The sequence below is a fragment of the Phaethon lepturus genome, unplaced genomic scaffold (assembly GCF_000687285.1).
Source record: "Phaethon lepturus isolate BGI_N335 unplaced genomic scaffold, ASM68728v1 scaffold33595, whole genome shotgun sequence".
In the NCBI taxonomy this organism is placed as follows: domain Eukaryota; kingdom Metazoa; phylum Chordata; class Aves; order Phaethontiformes; family Phaethontidae; genus Phaethon; species Phaethon lepturus.
The window spans coordinates 8,760-20,484 of NW_010538962.1; the positions used below are offsets into that span (position 1 = coordinate 8,760).

At 48.5% G+C, this 11,725-nt stretch overlaps 1 protein-coding gene across 1 annotated transcript in view; it reads right to left on the minus strand.

Annotated features, from left to right (window-relative positions):
- Window positions 1-11,721, minus strand: part of LOC104620693 (long-chain-fatty-acid--CoA ligase 6-like) — a gene marked incomplete at both ends in the record, with an annotated part of 19,161 nt that extends 7,440 nt beyond the window's left edge. The window contains 8 exons of the mRNA XM_010286987.1: window positions 3,961-4,012; window positions 5,006-5,038; window positions 5,575-5,753; window positions 6,347-6,446; window positions 6,591-6,692; window positions 7,139-7,203; window positions 10,354-10,468; window positions 11,683-11,721. Coding sequence (XP_010285289.1) covers window positions 3,961-4,012; window positions 5,006-5,038; window positions 5,575-5,753; window positions 6,347-6,446; window positions 6,591-6,692; window positions 7,139-7,203; window positions 10,354-10,468; window positions 11,683-11,721 — 685 coding nt within the window. The remainder of the gene's footprint in view (window positions 1-3,960; window positions 4,013-5,005; window positions 5,039-5,574; window positions 5,754-6,346; window positions 6,447-6,590; window positions 6,693-7,138; window positions 7,204-10,353; window positions 10,469-11,682) is intronic.
- Between the last annotated feature and the right edge of the window lie 4 nt (window positions 11,722-11,725).

Sequence of the window (11,725 nt, forward strand, 5' to 3'; positions counted from 1 at the left end):
GGCCCCCGGCACGGCGGGCACCGGGATGCCCCCGGCAGCTTTGCAGTGCTGTTACGGTTAAAGACGGATGCAACAGGCTCATAAAATTGTAAATCAGCCAGAATTTCATTCTGGCTTCCTCAGATTAGGAAGAGGCGATGGTGTTTTGTGAATCAAGTTTCAGCACAGGAAAATATGCTTAATCCTCTTAGTTTCAGAGCAGTTTGCAGGCTGCGCCGCTGGCAGCCCTTCGGTGCGGGCACAGCCCGGCTGAGGCCGCGCTCCAGGAGCCGCGGTGCCGAGCCCTGTGCCCTGCCGGCTTTGCCGACATCGCTTCTACCCAGCCTCTCAAATAATGAAATAAAGGCCCAAACGAAAGTAGTCGTTATTGCACGCATTTATTGCGCTAAAGCAGGACATTTTGAACACAATGTATTTTACTGAAAATCCGTATTTGGTGTCCCAGGTGCCTCTGAGTAATTCAGTCCCAAATACTTGCAGATGAACACAGTGCACAGGAGCTACTTTGGTCTCAGGTTTGTCCTCCTCCGAAGCTCAGAGGTGAAGCTAGGACTGACATCTTTGCCAACCACAACTGCTCCTCTCCTAACATGGTGTACACACTGGCTCGTGGGCACCAGCTCAGCCAGGCAGGTTTTGTTTGGAGCCACTTACTTTCACAGCTGGCTGCACATGTGGATCCAGACCTCAAGAAAACGCCACGAACCGACGTCAGGTGTAAAAGCATGCCAACGACCCAGAACTCACTCGTGTTATTTCGGTTGTGTCTAGCCAAATGCTCAGCTCCTGCAATTCTACAAGTAGCTGTACGCCCACGGCGTTGCACAAGTTTCTCCGCGTCGGCAGCCTGCAGGTCACACGCCGGTGGAGAGGACGTGCTCGGGACTGGTTTGGAAATTCAAAACTGCACCCTGCGGCTATACCAGCGGCCGATCTGGCTCCTGCACCTTGACACAGCTCTTCAGGTTTTTTGGGGAGATTTCTCAGGTGCTTTGAGACCTCAGGCTCATGTACTTACTCCACCTCTGACTTTTTTTTTTAATGCAGTCTGCATTTCAGTACCTCTGCTCAAATCACCATGGCCTGCCTGGAAGCAGTGGGAAGGTCTTGGCTCCTTCCCCCAGGTCCTGCCCGCAGCAGGTTCAGCATCCCAGACAGGCTGCGCTGTTAACGGTGTCAAAGCAGAGCGGCAGTGTTAGAGCCGGGATAGCTTTCGTCAGGAGGAATCCAGAACAAACCATGCTGCCAAGGGGGACCTAGAGCTTTTAGGGCTGGGGGAGTCCTGTAAATTTTGACCGTCATCATTTCTTCTGTTTTAAGAGTTAACCAGGCAGTGATACTGCTTTTCTTTTAAAAAAAAAAAACAAACCACAATGCCAGATCTTTAACACTGCTCTCAAGTTTGAATTTCCTTGTAAAGACACATCTTGTGAGTGTCCCGTTACGGAAACGGGTACATTGCGATCCAGCCAGTTAATAGCCCAGGTATGGCAGTTTCTCCTTATCTGAGTGCCAGGCTGGTTTGACAGTTCCCATAAGCAACAGAAGAACTTTTTCCATGTCTCTAAATGGGTCTTTCAAGTAGCAGCTCCAGCACTAACTCGGTGGTGTGATCCGTCAGCATTTTGGGGTATAAGTGCTTTCCTTCCCCCAGGAGCCTCCAGGAGTCAGGGATGTGCGCTGGCAAGCTGTGAGAAACCGCTGGGAATCAATTTTTATCCAATTGGTTACAGGAGGATCCTTGAGGAAATGACAGTTTGCTTCTCTGGAGTAGCCAGCATGAAAAATTGTATCCTGATGGCTTGGGCACATCTGTGTGCCTTGGCCCATTTATAAGTGTTGATGATTTCTTGGTACAACAAGGAAAGTTGGTCTTGTCATCTGAGCTCAGCAACCTCAGTCTCTCCCTGCAGCCTGTGGAGGCATTTGGACATCTGATCCTATCAAAGAAAAGCACACACTGAAGTCCGCTTCTGGGGGTTTTTTTATAAACAGTTAAAATTGTTTCCAGTTCTACAATTTCCAGGTTACAAACCCTATAGGAAAGGTTTGATGTCACACCCTAAAAAAATATTTAGGGCCTTCAGAATTGAAAAAGCACTTGCGAACATACCCGTCAGAAGAAAATTCTAAATCTGGTCATTAAAAATATCCTAACATGGGCTATACAAAAAGCCAAGCCTTTTACATCAAAACACAACATGGAAAACAGACCAGAGTGTCAATGCAACCCCTGGAAAAGCCAGAAGGTGATGTGCAAAGCCCTCCAGCAGCAGAGGATGGGCTGGTGGTTCACAAAGCATTGCCCTCTGAGAGTTTAGTTTGCAGATGATTTGCAGAATTTGAAATCTCTGCTTTGGAGGGGAGAAAGCAAATGAGCTCTCTGGTTGTCCAATTTCTGTAACTTCAGGCATGTTCCTAAGAAAAGCATGAAGTGAGAAACTGACCCATCATTGCATTTGCAAATAAAAAAAGAAAATCAAAAAACACTTCTCTAGTCAAAATTTCTTATTTAGAAATAAAAATATAAACAAAAACGTGACTTGAAAAAACAACTGCTCCACACTTTACAATCCACACAAATAAATTGTGCTCCACGATATCCATAGGCATGGCTCCTTTGGTTTCCTACAATTCCCATTTGTGCCCAGCCACTTTGCACTGGCACAGCCAGAGCTTACAGCGTACCTGGCTGTGATGTCCATATCCTGCACTGGGCTCAATCTTTTCCATTTAGGAATTCCCACTGCTGAGACAGAGCAAAGTCACAGGCTCCTTTCACGCAGTGCGCTGCCTTGGGTACTCTGAAGTGCAGAGATCTCAATGCTAAGAATGATGCATGAAGATGAAAAACCCAAAGCCTTTTAATACCTTTTGAGTTTGTATTGGGAGTTGATAAAGCAGTTGCCTGCCTGATCTGCAGTACAAGTCTTCTCCAGGAGGTGGAAGATGAAGATGTCCCCTCTTGCTCAGCCTAATCTGCAGGCTTTGCCCTCTGCCTGCTGAGCAGCACAAGCAGCTCCCTTCTTGGAAGGCAACTTGGTGTCAAACGGCACCTTCTGCTTGCCTAAAAGAGTGGAGGCCAAATCGAGGATGCTTTGGGGTAGGACCAAGCGTTAGGCAATCCTAAGAGCACAGGTGAACCTGGAAGAGCTGCTCCAGTGGTCCCTGGAGCATGGTCCTTCCTTGCAGGTAAGTATAAAAGCGGTTTCCCAAGCAGTCATGCCTCGTGCCTCTGCGCTGTCTCTGCCTCTGTAGCTTTTTGGGAGATGTTACGGAGGTCAAGTTCTCAAGAGCAGGGAATTCCTGCAAGCCGTCTGAAAACCAGGGTCTGGAGAGAGGAGAAAGTGCTGCATCTGCTAAGAACAGGCAGGAAGATGATGCTGCTTATCCTCACCAAGAGAAAGTGGCATGCAAGCGCTGGCAGCGGGGGCTGCCCGGGCTCGTCCCCCAGCCTGCCCCAGCACGTGGTGCCCCAGGGCCAACCCCAGGAGATGGGCAACACGCGAGCAAGCTGAGGCACGCTGCAGAGCAGACGGAGGTGCTGAGGGCGCTGGTGAGGCTGGGACGTTGGTGTGCTTAGGATACAGAGAATGGAAAGCCGTGGACCTGTATTTCTTTCTTTTTTTTTTTTTTAAAACACCTGCAGAAGAGAGATACCCATCGAGCGAGCACGTCACAACTACACTGCAAAATGGGAAGCAGAAACATGCTCAGGTTTCCAGACAACTGCAAAATCGTACTGCCAAAGCATTATGTCAGGGAATTCCAGTGAAAAACAAATATATTATTACATTAGATTTGCAATCTACAGAAACGTATGTACTTATATATTCTTAAATATTAAAAATGCATAGAAATTGCCGTATCAGTATAACAGCATGTTTTCACATATCGAGGTGGTGCTAATAACTGATAATCTATTCTAACATTTTGAGATTAAAATGCCTCTTCTTTTACCTGTTGTGCCACTAGTGAAACAGACAATTGATAGATCTTCTGGTCGAGGAGGCTAGAAATACACAAGGAGAATAAGAAAATCACATCAATCAAATGCAGAAGGGTCAATGGTAGGCTGTTGTCATTGTATAAACTTAAAGATCAAACCAATTATATTTCAGGTCTGCCATAAAAAATTTTCACTTCCCTTGGCAAATATAAAAGACCACAATAAAACTCTTTTATCAGGCTTCTTCAGTTGATGCAGACTCTATTCTTCCCTTATGTTTTGCTCCAGTTGCATTAAGGGCATACTTTAGTGTAAGAAGACTTTGATGGAATATTTGTGTTTTGCAGTTAGTATTTTCAAAGACATCACCTATACCTGTAGGTGTGCAGGAAAACTTCAGATAATTTATTGATTTCCAGATAAATTCTGGAAACCCATGCTTATGCACAACAGGGGACGACTTTCTGAAGCTGCTGATTGCTCCCATTTCCAGTGCTGTCTCTGTATTCTCAGCACTACTGCATGTGCACGCTATTTTGGGCCACCAATGAATAAATAAGCTGCATGAAAATCAGAGGCTGCTTTTGAAAGTTTTGCACGAGTATGAGCAGCCAGTGAAAAACATCAATGCAGTTTTCCAAAAACATCCCAGAGAAATACTGCCGAGTAGTGTTTCTGAGGTATAGAAACCCCACCAGAAAGCCAAGAGTGCAAACACATCCTCCCCTCTCCCCCCGTCCAGTGCTGCATGGGTAAGGTAGTGGAATTAGCGTGGCTTAACAATGGCATTTAATTACTGTCTCATTAACACGTTCAGCAAGGATGAACTATCTCAGTTAAGTGTCCCAAATGGAGGGTATGAAGCAAACACTGCACATCTCCAGTGGATGGTATTGACAGTCCCTGGGCCTGTCCCACCGCCTCCCAGGCGCAGAGGGTCACGGGGCACGCACGCTTCCTTCTGCCCCGAGCAAACCCTTCCCTCTTTTGTCAGTGAAATAAAAGTAACACAGTCATCTGCGATTGTAGGTGGGAAAAGCAGCATGCCACACTCACCACGGGCACATGTCGACTCTCACGGCCACAGTCCTGAAAGAGATTAAAGCAAGAAAAATGATTTCCACTTTAATACCTGTGGTGTAACACACTTGCTAGTGATCCGCAAACCACTAAGGGAGAGTGTGAGCTGGAGCAGAAAAATTCGTGGCTAACTCTTAGGTCATCTCTTCTACCCAAAGTTTCTTGTGTTAACTGCAATGCCATCCTTGGATTTCAAGTAGTTCTTGGGTTGGTTGAGCTGGATCCAGGCTGTTTCTTAGAAGTGTAAGGCTGTAGGCTTACATGTAGGAGGACAGTGTCTCAAACAGCAACCCCCCTTTCCAGGCTTAGCTAGCAGTTGATACCTTATTTGAGCAGGAAGGATTGAAATGTTGACTCCTATCAACAAGGAATAACATGTAAGAGGCAACCGCGCTGAGCCATGCATCACTATGAACAGCCACAAGCTGCTCTCTTGTGCTCTCCAGACACCGAACCTGCCACGCAGTTCATGAGACCCTGTATATTTTACTGTCTTTTTACAGGAACTACAAAATATAGTAAAAAAAGAGGGAGAACAAACTTACCTCCACCTCCTGCATGGTCTGGATGCGAACCCCACAGCGACTCCCTCTCTCCCTCAGCTCCTTCTCGAATGGGTCCATCAGGATGATGTTGATCAGACCTGGTGTTTCTCTCTTCTCCACGTGGTCGAGGAGTATTCTGGCTTTTTCAGGTTTGTCACAAATGACTGTGGAAATGTCAGCTGGAAGAATGGCAGCCAAATGAGTTGTTTACAGTAAATCTTTTTTAATGCAAGACTGGCTGCTGGTTCATAGCCAACATTGCATCAGTTCTGATATTTACTTCAGGCTAACATCAGAAATTCTAGAATATAGCATAGATTTCTCTTAGAAAATTACTGCAATCTTAGCTGACTTAAACCAATACCAGAGCTGTAGCTGACATCTACAATTATTCTGGGAATCAGTTCAAAATACTAAAATTGCTCACCACGTGGGCTAAAAAAATCTAGGAGGCAAAATACGAAGCAGCACAGGAGTGGGTGGCCCGGGAGTAATTCCCGCAGCCAGAGCAGCCCCATCCACGGCTATGCACGACTGGGCATATGGGAAATGCAGCAGAGGCAGCCCTGACCCAACATGGGGACAAACCACTTCGAAGAAACATCTCTAAAGTGACTTCAAGACACTCAATGACATTTCAAGACACTTCAAGACACTCCACACGTCTTTTGGAAAGCAGAAGAAAATGAACCATTCTGAGCAACAAAACTGGATTCTGAGATTACATCAAATCAAAATCAAAACCAAAAGACTACATCAATTTTGTTTATACCTGTGTTGATGATGTAACGAATGGCTCCAGGACCTAAGGTGTCGTAGAGGGGAACCACCACCATGGAGTAGGTGTAGCAAGCAAGCTCAGAAATGATCCACTGCAGAAGGACATCAAAGCATGAAGGTGAGATGGGGGTGGTAGAAGCAGATTTAACACACTTGAGAACAAGTTTCAAGTACAAAGCAAGCTCACAAGTTAGGAACATTATCAATAAAGCATCAAGTCGAACTTAAAATCTCACCTCTGGACGGTTTTGAGCAAAGACCCCAATGAACTGCTTTGTGGATGGCTTGCAGCCCTGCTGAAGAAGCCCTGAACCCAGAGCTTCTGCTCTTTCAGCCACCTGGAATTGGGAGGAAAAGAAAAAAAAAACCCATAAAAAAGGAAATACAAGCAATACCAAACTAATTGAAGGCATAGCTTATACAGGGAGGTTCTCAAAATATTTTATTTGCTGTCTAAAAGCCCGATTTTTTATGTTATCATGAACCATTAGTAGTTGACCAGCAGTTGACCTCTGGTTGGCAACGGCTCACGGCTTTGGAGCGTGTCAGTGCCGCTGTCAAGAGTGGGCTAACAGCATCGAGCCCGTCCCCGAAAGCCAACATGCCTGTACAACGCCAGGATGTGCCCGGCCACGCAAACCGAGAGCCCTCGCACAGCGCGTTAGCAACCTCCCGGTCTAGCGTGCGCGTGTTACCGACGGGCGCCTTAAGGCCCCCTTCTCCTGCCGGGCAGGGAGGGAGCACGGGGGGAGAGGACTCTGCGGGGGTGTCGTTTCCAGCTCACCTCCTTGTAGGACAGCCACTGGTACGGCTGCTTGGGCTTCCTGAACCCCAGGCAGGGGCCATTTTCTGGAAGACACAAGCAGAGATGACGGAGTTACGGGGGCAGTGCCAGGAGTTAACGTCCTGCCCGGTACCGCGCTGGGGGGATGCAGCAGAGCTCTCAAAGAGTAAACCCTCGTTATCGGGGTCGGCTCTTGCTCCTGGGGCAGAGCTCAAAGCAAGGCCTATCAAATCAAACACACGAGTGCAGCTAAGGGAGACCGGCTGCTGGGATCTCCCAAATAGTCGCTTCAGTTCTCCCTGAGCTGCAGAGGGGACAGCCCCCAAAAAGCCTCATTAGAAGTCACTTCTCTGAAGGCAGTGTGAGCATTAGTGGCTGGTGAGGGTTTTCATCCCAAACACCAGCTCCAACTGCTTTTGCTGCCTTTTGATTTAAACACTTCAGAGTGAAACTGCTATTTTTAGCACAGCCTACTCTGGAGGAGGGTAAGACAATACACAGCACCACATGACAGGAGGAATATTTGAGAAGTTTAATCAATTTGCTAAGTGTGCTTATCTGCACAAGATCCATCCCTCCATACACCTACAGACTTATTTATTTACCTCTGTCCTGCAGGGTGGAATATTTGCAATTCCACTGAGGCTTTTGGCGGTACCGAAAATAATAAGCAGACAATGAAATTGGTGTGTTCAACGAGGCGGGACGTCGTAAGCAGTGGACACAGAAATAGTTATCATATAGCAGGGAAGAGTCATCATGGCTTTTTAGAATCATAGAATAGAATCACTAAGGTTGGAAAAGACCTCTAAGATCATCAAGTCCAACCGTCAACCCAACACCACCGTGCCCACTAAACCATGTTCCCAAGTGCCACGTCTACATGTTTTCTGAACGTTTCCAGTGATGGTGACCCCACCACCTCCCTGGGCAGCCTGTTACAATGTCTGACCACTCTCTCAGTAAAGAAATTTTTCCTAATACCCCACCTAAACCTCCCCTGGCGGAAGCCTTTGCTTCCTTTGGAGCGGGAAATGGTGTCCCACAAGTGTGAGGGAGCTCTCTGACGGTGCCATCGATCACGGGGCAAGGGTGATGGACTGATACACCACACTCAGCTTTCCTAAGAGCTCTTGGCAGAGTGCCTCACCCTGCCCTGTTGTGGAATAAAAGGTAAGTTGGATGAGTTACTGATGAAAAGGCAGCAACAAGCAGAAATAAGTATCAGCATCTGCAGTGGAGGAAGAGCTCTGCTGGGTTCCACAGTTCTATGTCTGGATCAGCCCTGTTTAATGTATTCATAAATGTTCTGGAAATGAATAATGTATGGTGAGCTCTGCTGATGCTGCAGAATTCAGGATGTTAAGCTGCCTGCCAGTGGTGGCAAAAAGATCATGCACAGTAAAACTCAATGGCATTAAGGGCAAAATAATGCATGTTGCAAATAATAACCCTAATTATAACCCCCACGCTCCAAATGTGGCACCTGCACCAACACGGGCAGCGCAGGCTGCAGCACCTGCTCTGCGCCTCACTGGGCCTCCTCCTTCCTTGGCCTCCACTGCTTGGACCTCCCGCTCTCTGGCTGTCCCACTCTCCTGGCCTCTGCCCCTCAGGCCTCCCACTCTCTGGGCCTCCCACTCTGTTTGGGCCTCCATGTCTGGGTCTCCCTTCACTTTTTTCCACTCTGTTGGCCTCCACTCTTTGGACCCCCTTCTCTGACATGTCCACTTGCTGGGCCTCCTACTCTGTGGTCCTCTCAATCACTTTCTCCCTCCCACACCTTTTTGGCACCTCCACTCTTTGGGCCGCTAAACTCATTTGACCTTCCACACTTTTGTGGATTCCCATACCTTTTGGGCCTTTTCACTTCTTTGGCCACCCACACGTTTTCACCCTTCCACACCCTCAATGGGCCTCCCACCCCTTTTCATCCTCCCACAATATATTGGCCTCATACACTCTTTTGACCTCTCATACTTTTGCAGCCTCATACTCTCTGGGCCTCTAAAGTCCTTGACCCTCCTGCAAGTTTGGGGACTCTACACTCCCTGGGCCTTTAAACTCTCAATGGGCCTCCCACAATTTTTTGGCCTCCACAGCTCTTTGACCTCTACACCTCTTCAGCTTCTACACCTTGTTGGGCTTCCACACCTGTTTGTTCTCCTACACACTTTTGGCCTCCCAGACGTTTTTCAGCCTCTATGCCTTTTTCGCCTTCCCACACCTTTTTCGTACACTACAACTCGCCAGCTTCCACACCACATTGGCCTCCCACACCTTTATAAGCCTCTAGAACTCATCAGCCTCCCACACCTTTTTGGCCTCCCGATGCCTTTTTTAGCCTCTACGCTTTGTCAACCTCCCACCCTTTTTTGTCAGCCTCCTGCACCTTTTATTTGCCTCTACAACACACCAGCCTCCCACTCCTTTTATTAGTCTCTCACTCCTTTTATTTGCCTCTATACCTCATTGGCCTCCCAACACCTTTTTCATCCTCTACACCTCGTTGGCCTCCCACACCTTTTCAGCCTCCCACTTGTTGGACCTCAACACTCATTTGGCCTCCTACACCTTTTCAACCTCTACACTTGTCAGGCCTTCCCTACCTTCCGGGCCCCAACACTCAGGCCTCCCAGTCCTTGGCCTCAACACTGGTGGGTCCTCCCACTCTTCTTGGTCCTCCCACACCTTTTTGGCCTCCCACACCTAGTAGTCCTCTATAGTCTTTGGGCCTCCCACACTCTCTTAGGCTCTACGTTCTCTGGGCCTCTGCAATTTTTTGGCCTCCCATACTGTTTAAGCCCCCCTCTGTCCTTCAGCAATCATATCACCTTCGGCTTCCCTCACTCTTTTTGCTTCTACACTCTTTGTGCCTCCTGCACCCTTGGAGCCTCCTCTGCTTTTTCACCCTCTCCACTGTTAGTGCCTCTCCCATTCTTTCAGCCTCTCTCTCTCGATTTCTACAGTTTTATGGCTTCTCACATTCCGGTGGCTTACCAACTCCTTCTTTTTTGGCCTCCCACACTCCTTTGGCCTTTGAGTCCGAATGGGCCTCTACCCACTTTGGGCTCCCACACTTTTATGGGCTCCCACAACACTCTTCCCACCTCTACATTCGCTGAGCTTCCCTAAGCCTTTGAGCCTCCCACGCCATTTGGTCCTCCACCTCTCCTGACCTCTGCTCCCAGGCCTCCTCGTCACCATGCTCTCACCGGAGATGCTGAATCCCCTCCTGAAGACCTCGTACATGGTCCTGGCGTCATCGTAGTAGTGCGTCAGCAGCTGCGGGCTGTCCCCGATCACCGACCGGCGCGCTCCGGCCAGGCCCTGTGTGACATGACGTGATATGATGTGACACAGCCATGCCGTCAGCACCGCCTGACGGGTGGGAGATGGGGAAACCCCAAACCATAAAGCAGCAAGCTCCCCATGGCCTCTCTGCTGTCACCACCATGCTCCTGCCCCAACACCCAAAGGGCTGGGAGAGGTGGGACATCCACCTCAGCGCCCCAGCAGAACCACCTGCACTTGAGGAGCACTTGAGCTGGCTCGTCACCACGGGAGGTGGTCGATATTTCCCAAGGAGATTTGGGGAGGAATTATAAATCTGCAAGTAGTGGCGTGGGGACGTGCTGGAGGGAGTGACTGCTCTGGGCTCCACAGGTCCCCGGGACCAGCACCACGGGCACCTTCTCAAGGACGTCTAGACCAACACGAAGCACAGACTAAAGCAGAGGCCAGACTCCAGACCCCAGTGCGTGGGTTCATCAGGAGTGTTTTAGGAGTGGGCAAGGGGAGGCAGGCAGGGCGAGAGTGACCGAACCAGGTCTGCGCTGTGAGCCAGAAGAAGGTCTCACTACAGCCCTGACCACAGGGGAAACTGTCCTGGAAAATGTAAATGCCTGCCATCGTTTTAAAAAGTTGTTGGAATTAAAGTCAATAAGGTTTTAGAGGGGACATCACAAAAGGTTTTAAATTCTCATCACACCTTCAGATATTAATTTAAGTGGAAACAATTTTTTGAAATATTTCCACTCTTTAAAACAGACCAGCTTCGTTAAACTTTAAAACCTTTCGCAAGCATGAAAATTAATAACTCCTCAGCCTCTAGGCATGGATTCAGGTCTACTTTTTCTTATTATTACAAAGTTTGCAGCAGCAGCCTCGGCAACGGGCGCACACAAGAAGTGCCAGCTGATTTGATCTTATCGGCTGTTGCCTTCCGGTGGTTTCTCCCATGCAATGGCAGCTCCTGCAATTTTCGGTCAAGGATGGTTAAGCAAAGCTAAGACCAAAACGCGATTGAAAATCTAAAAGAGTAAATCAATGGGCTTTGTATTCTAGTTTTCCAGTTGACAGAAAAAGGTGAACTGAGGAGCAAAGCGATCCGTGGCAGAGCGCGTCACACGACTGATTTCAGGACGAGGTTGGGCAGCCCTCAAAACAAACAAAAGCACCTCCTGGCACCGCCCCCCGTGCCCATTTCCACACGTGCAAACCTGGTGTGAAACCCACCCCTCGCCGGGTGCCCCTGGCCTCACCTCCACTTCCTGCGACTGCATCCGCAGGGCGCAGGGCGGCTTC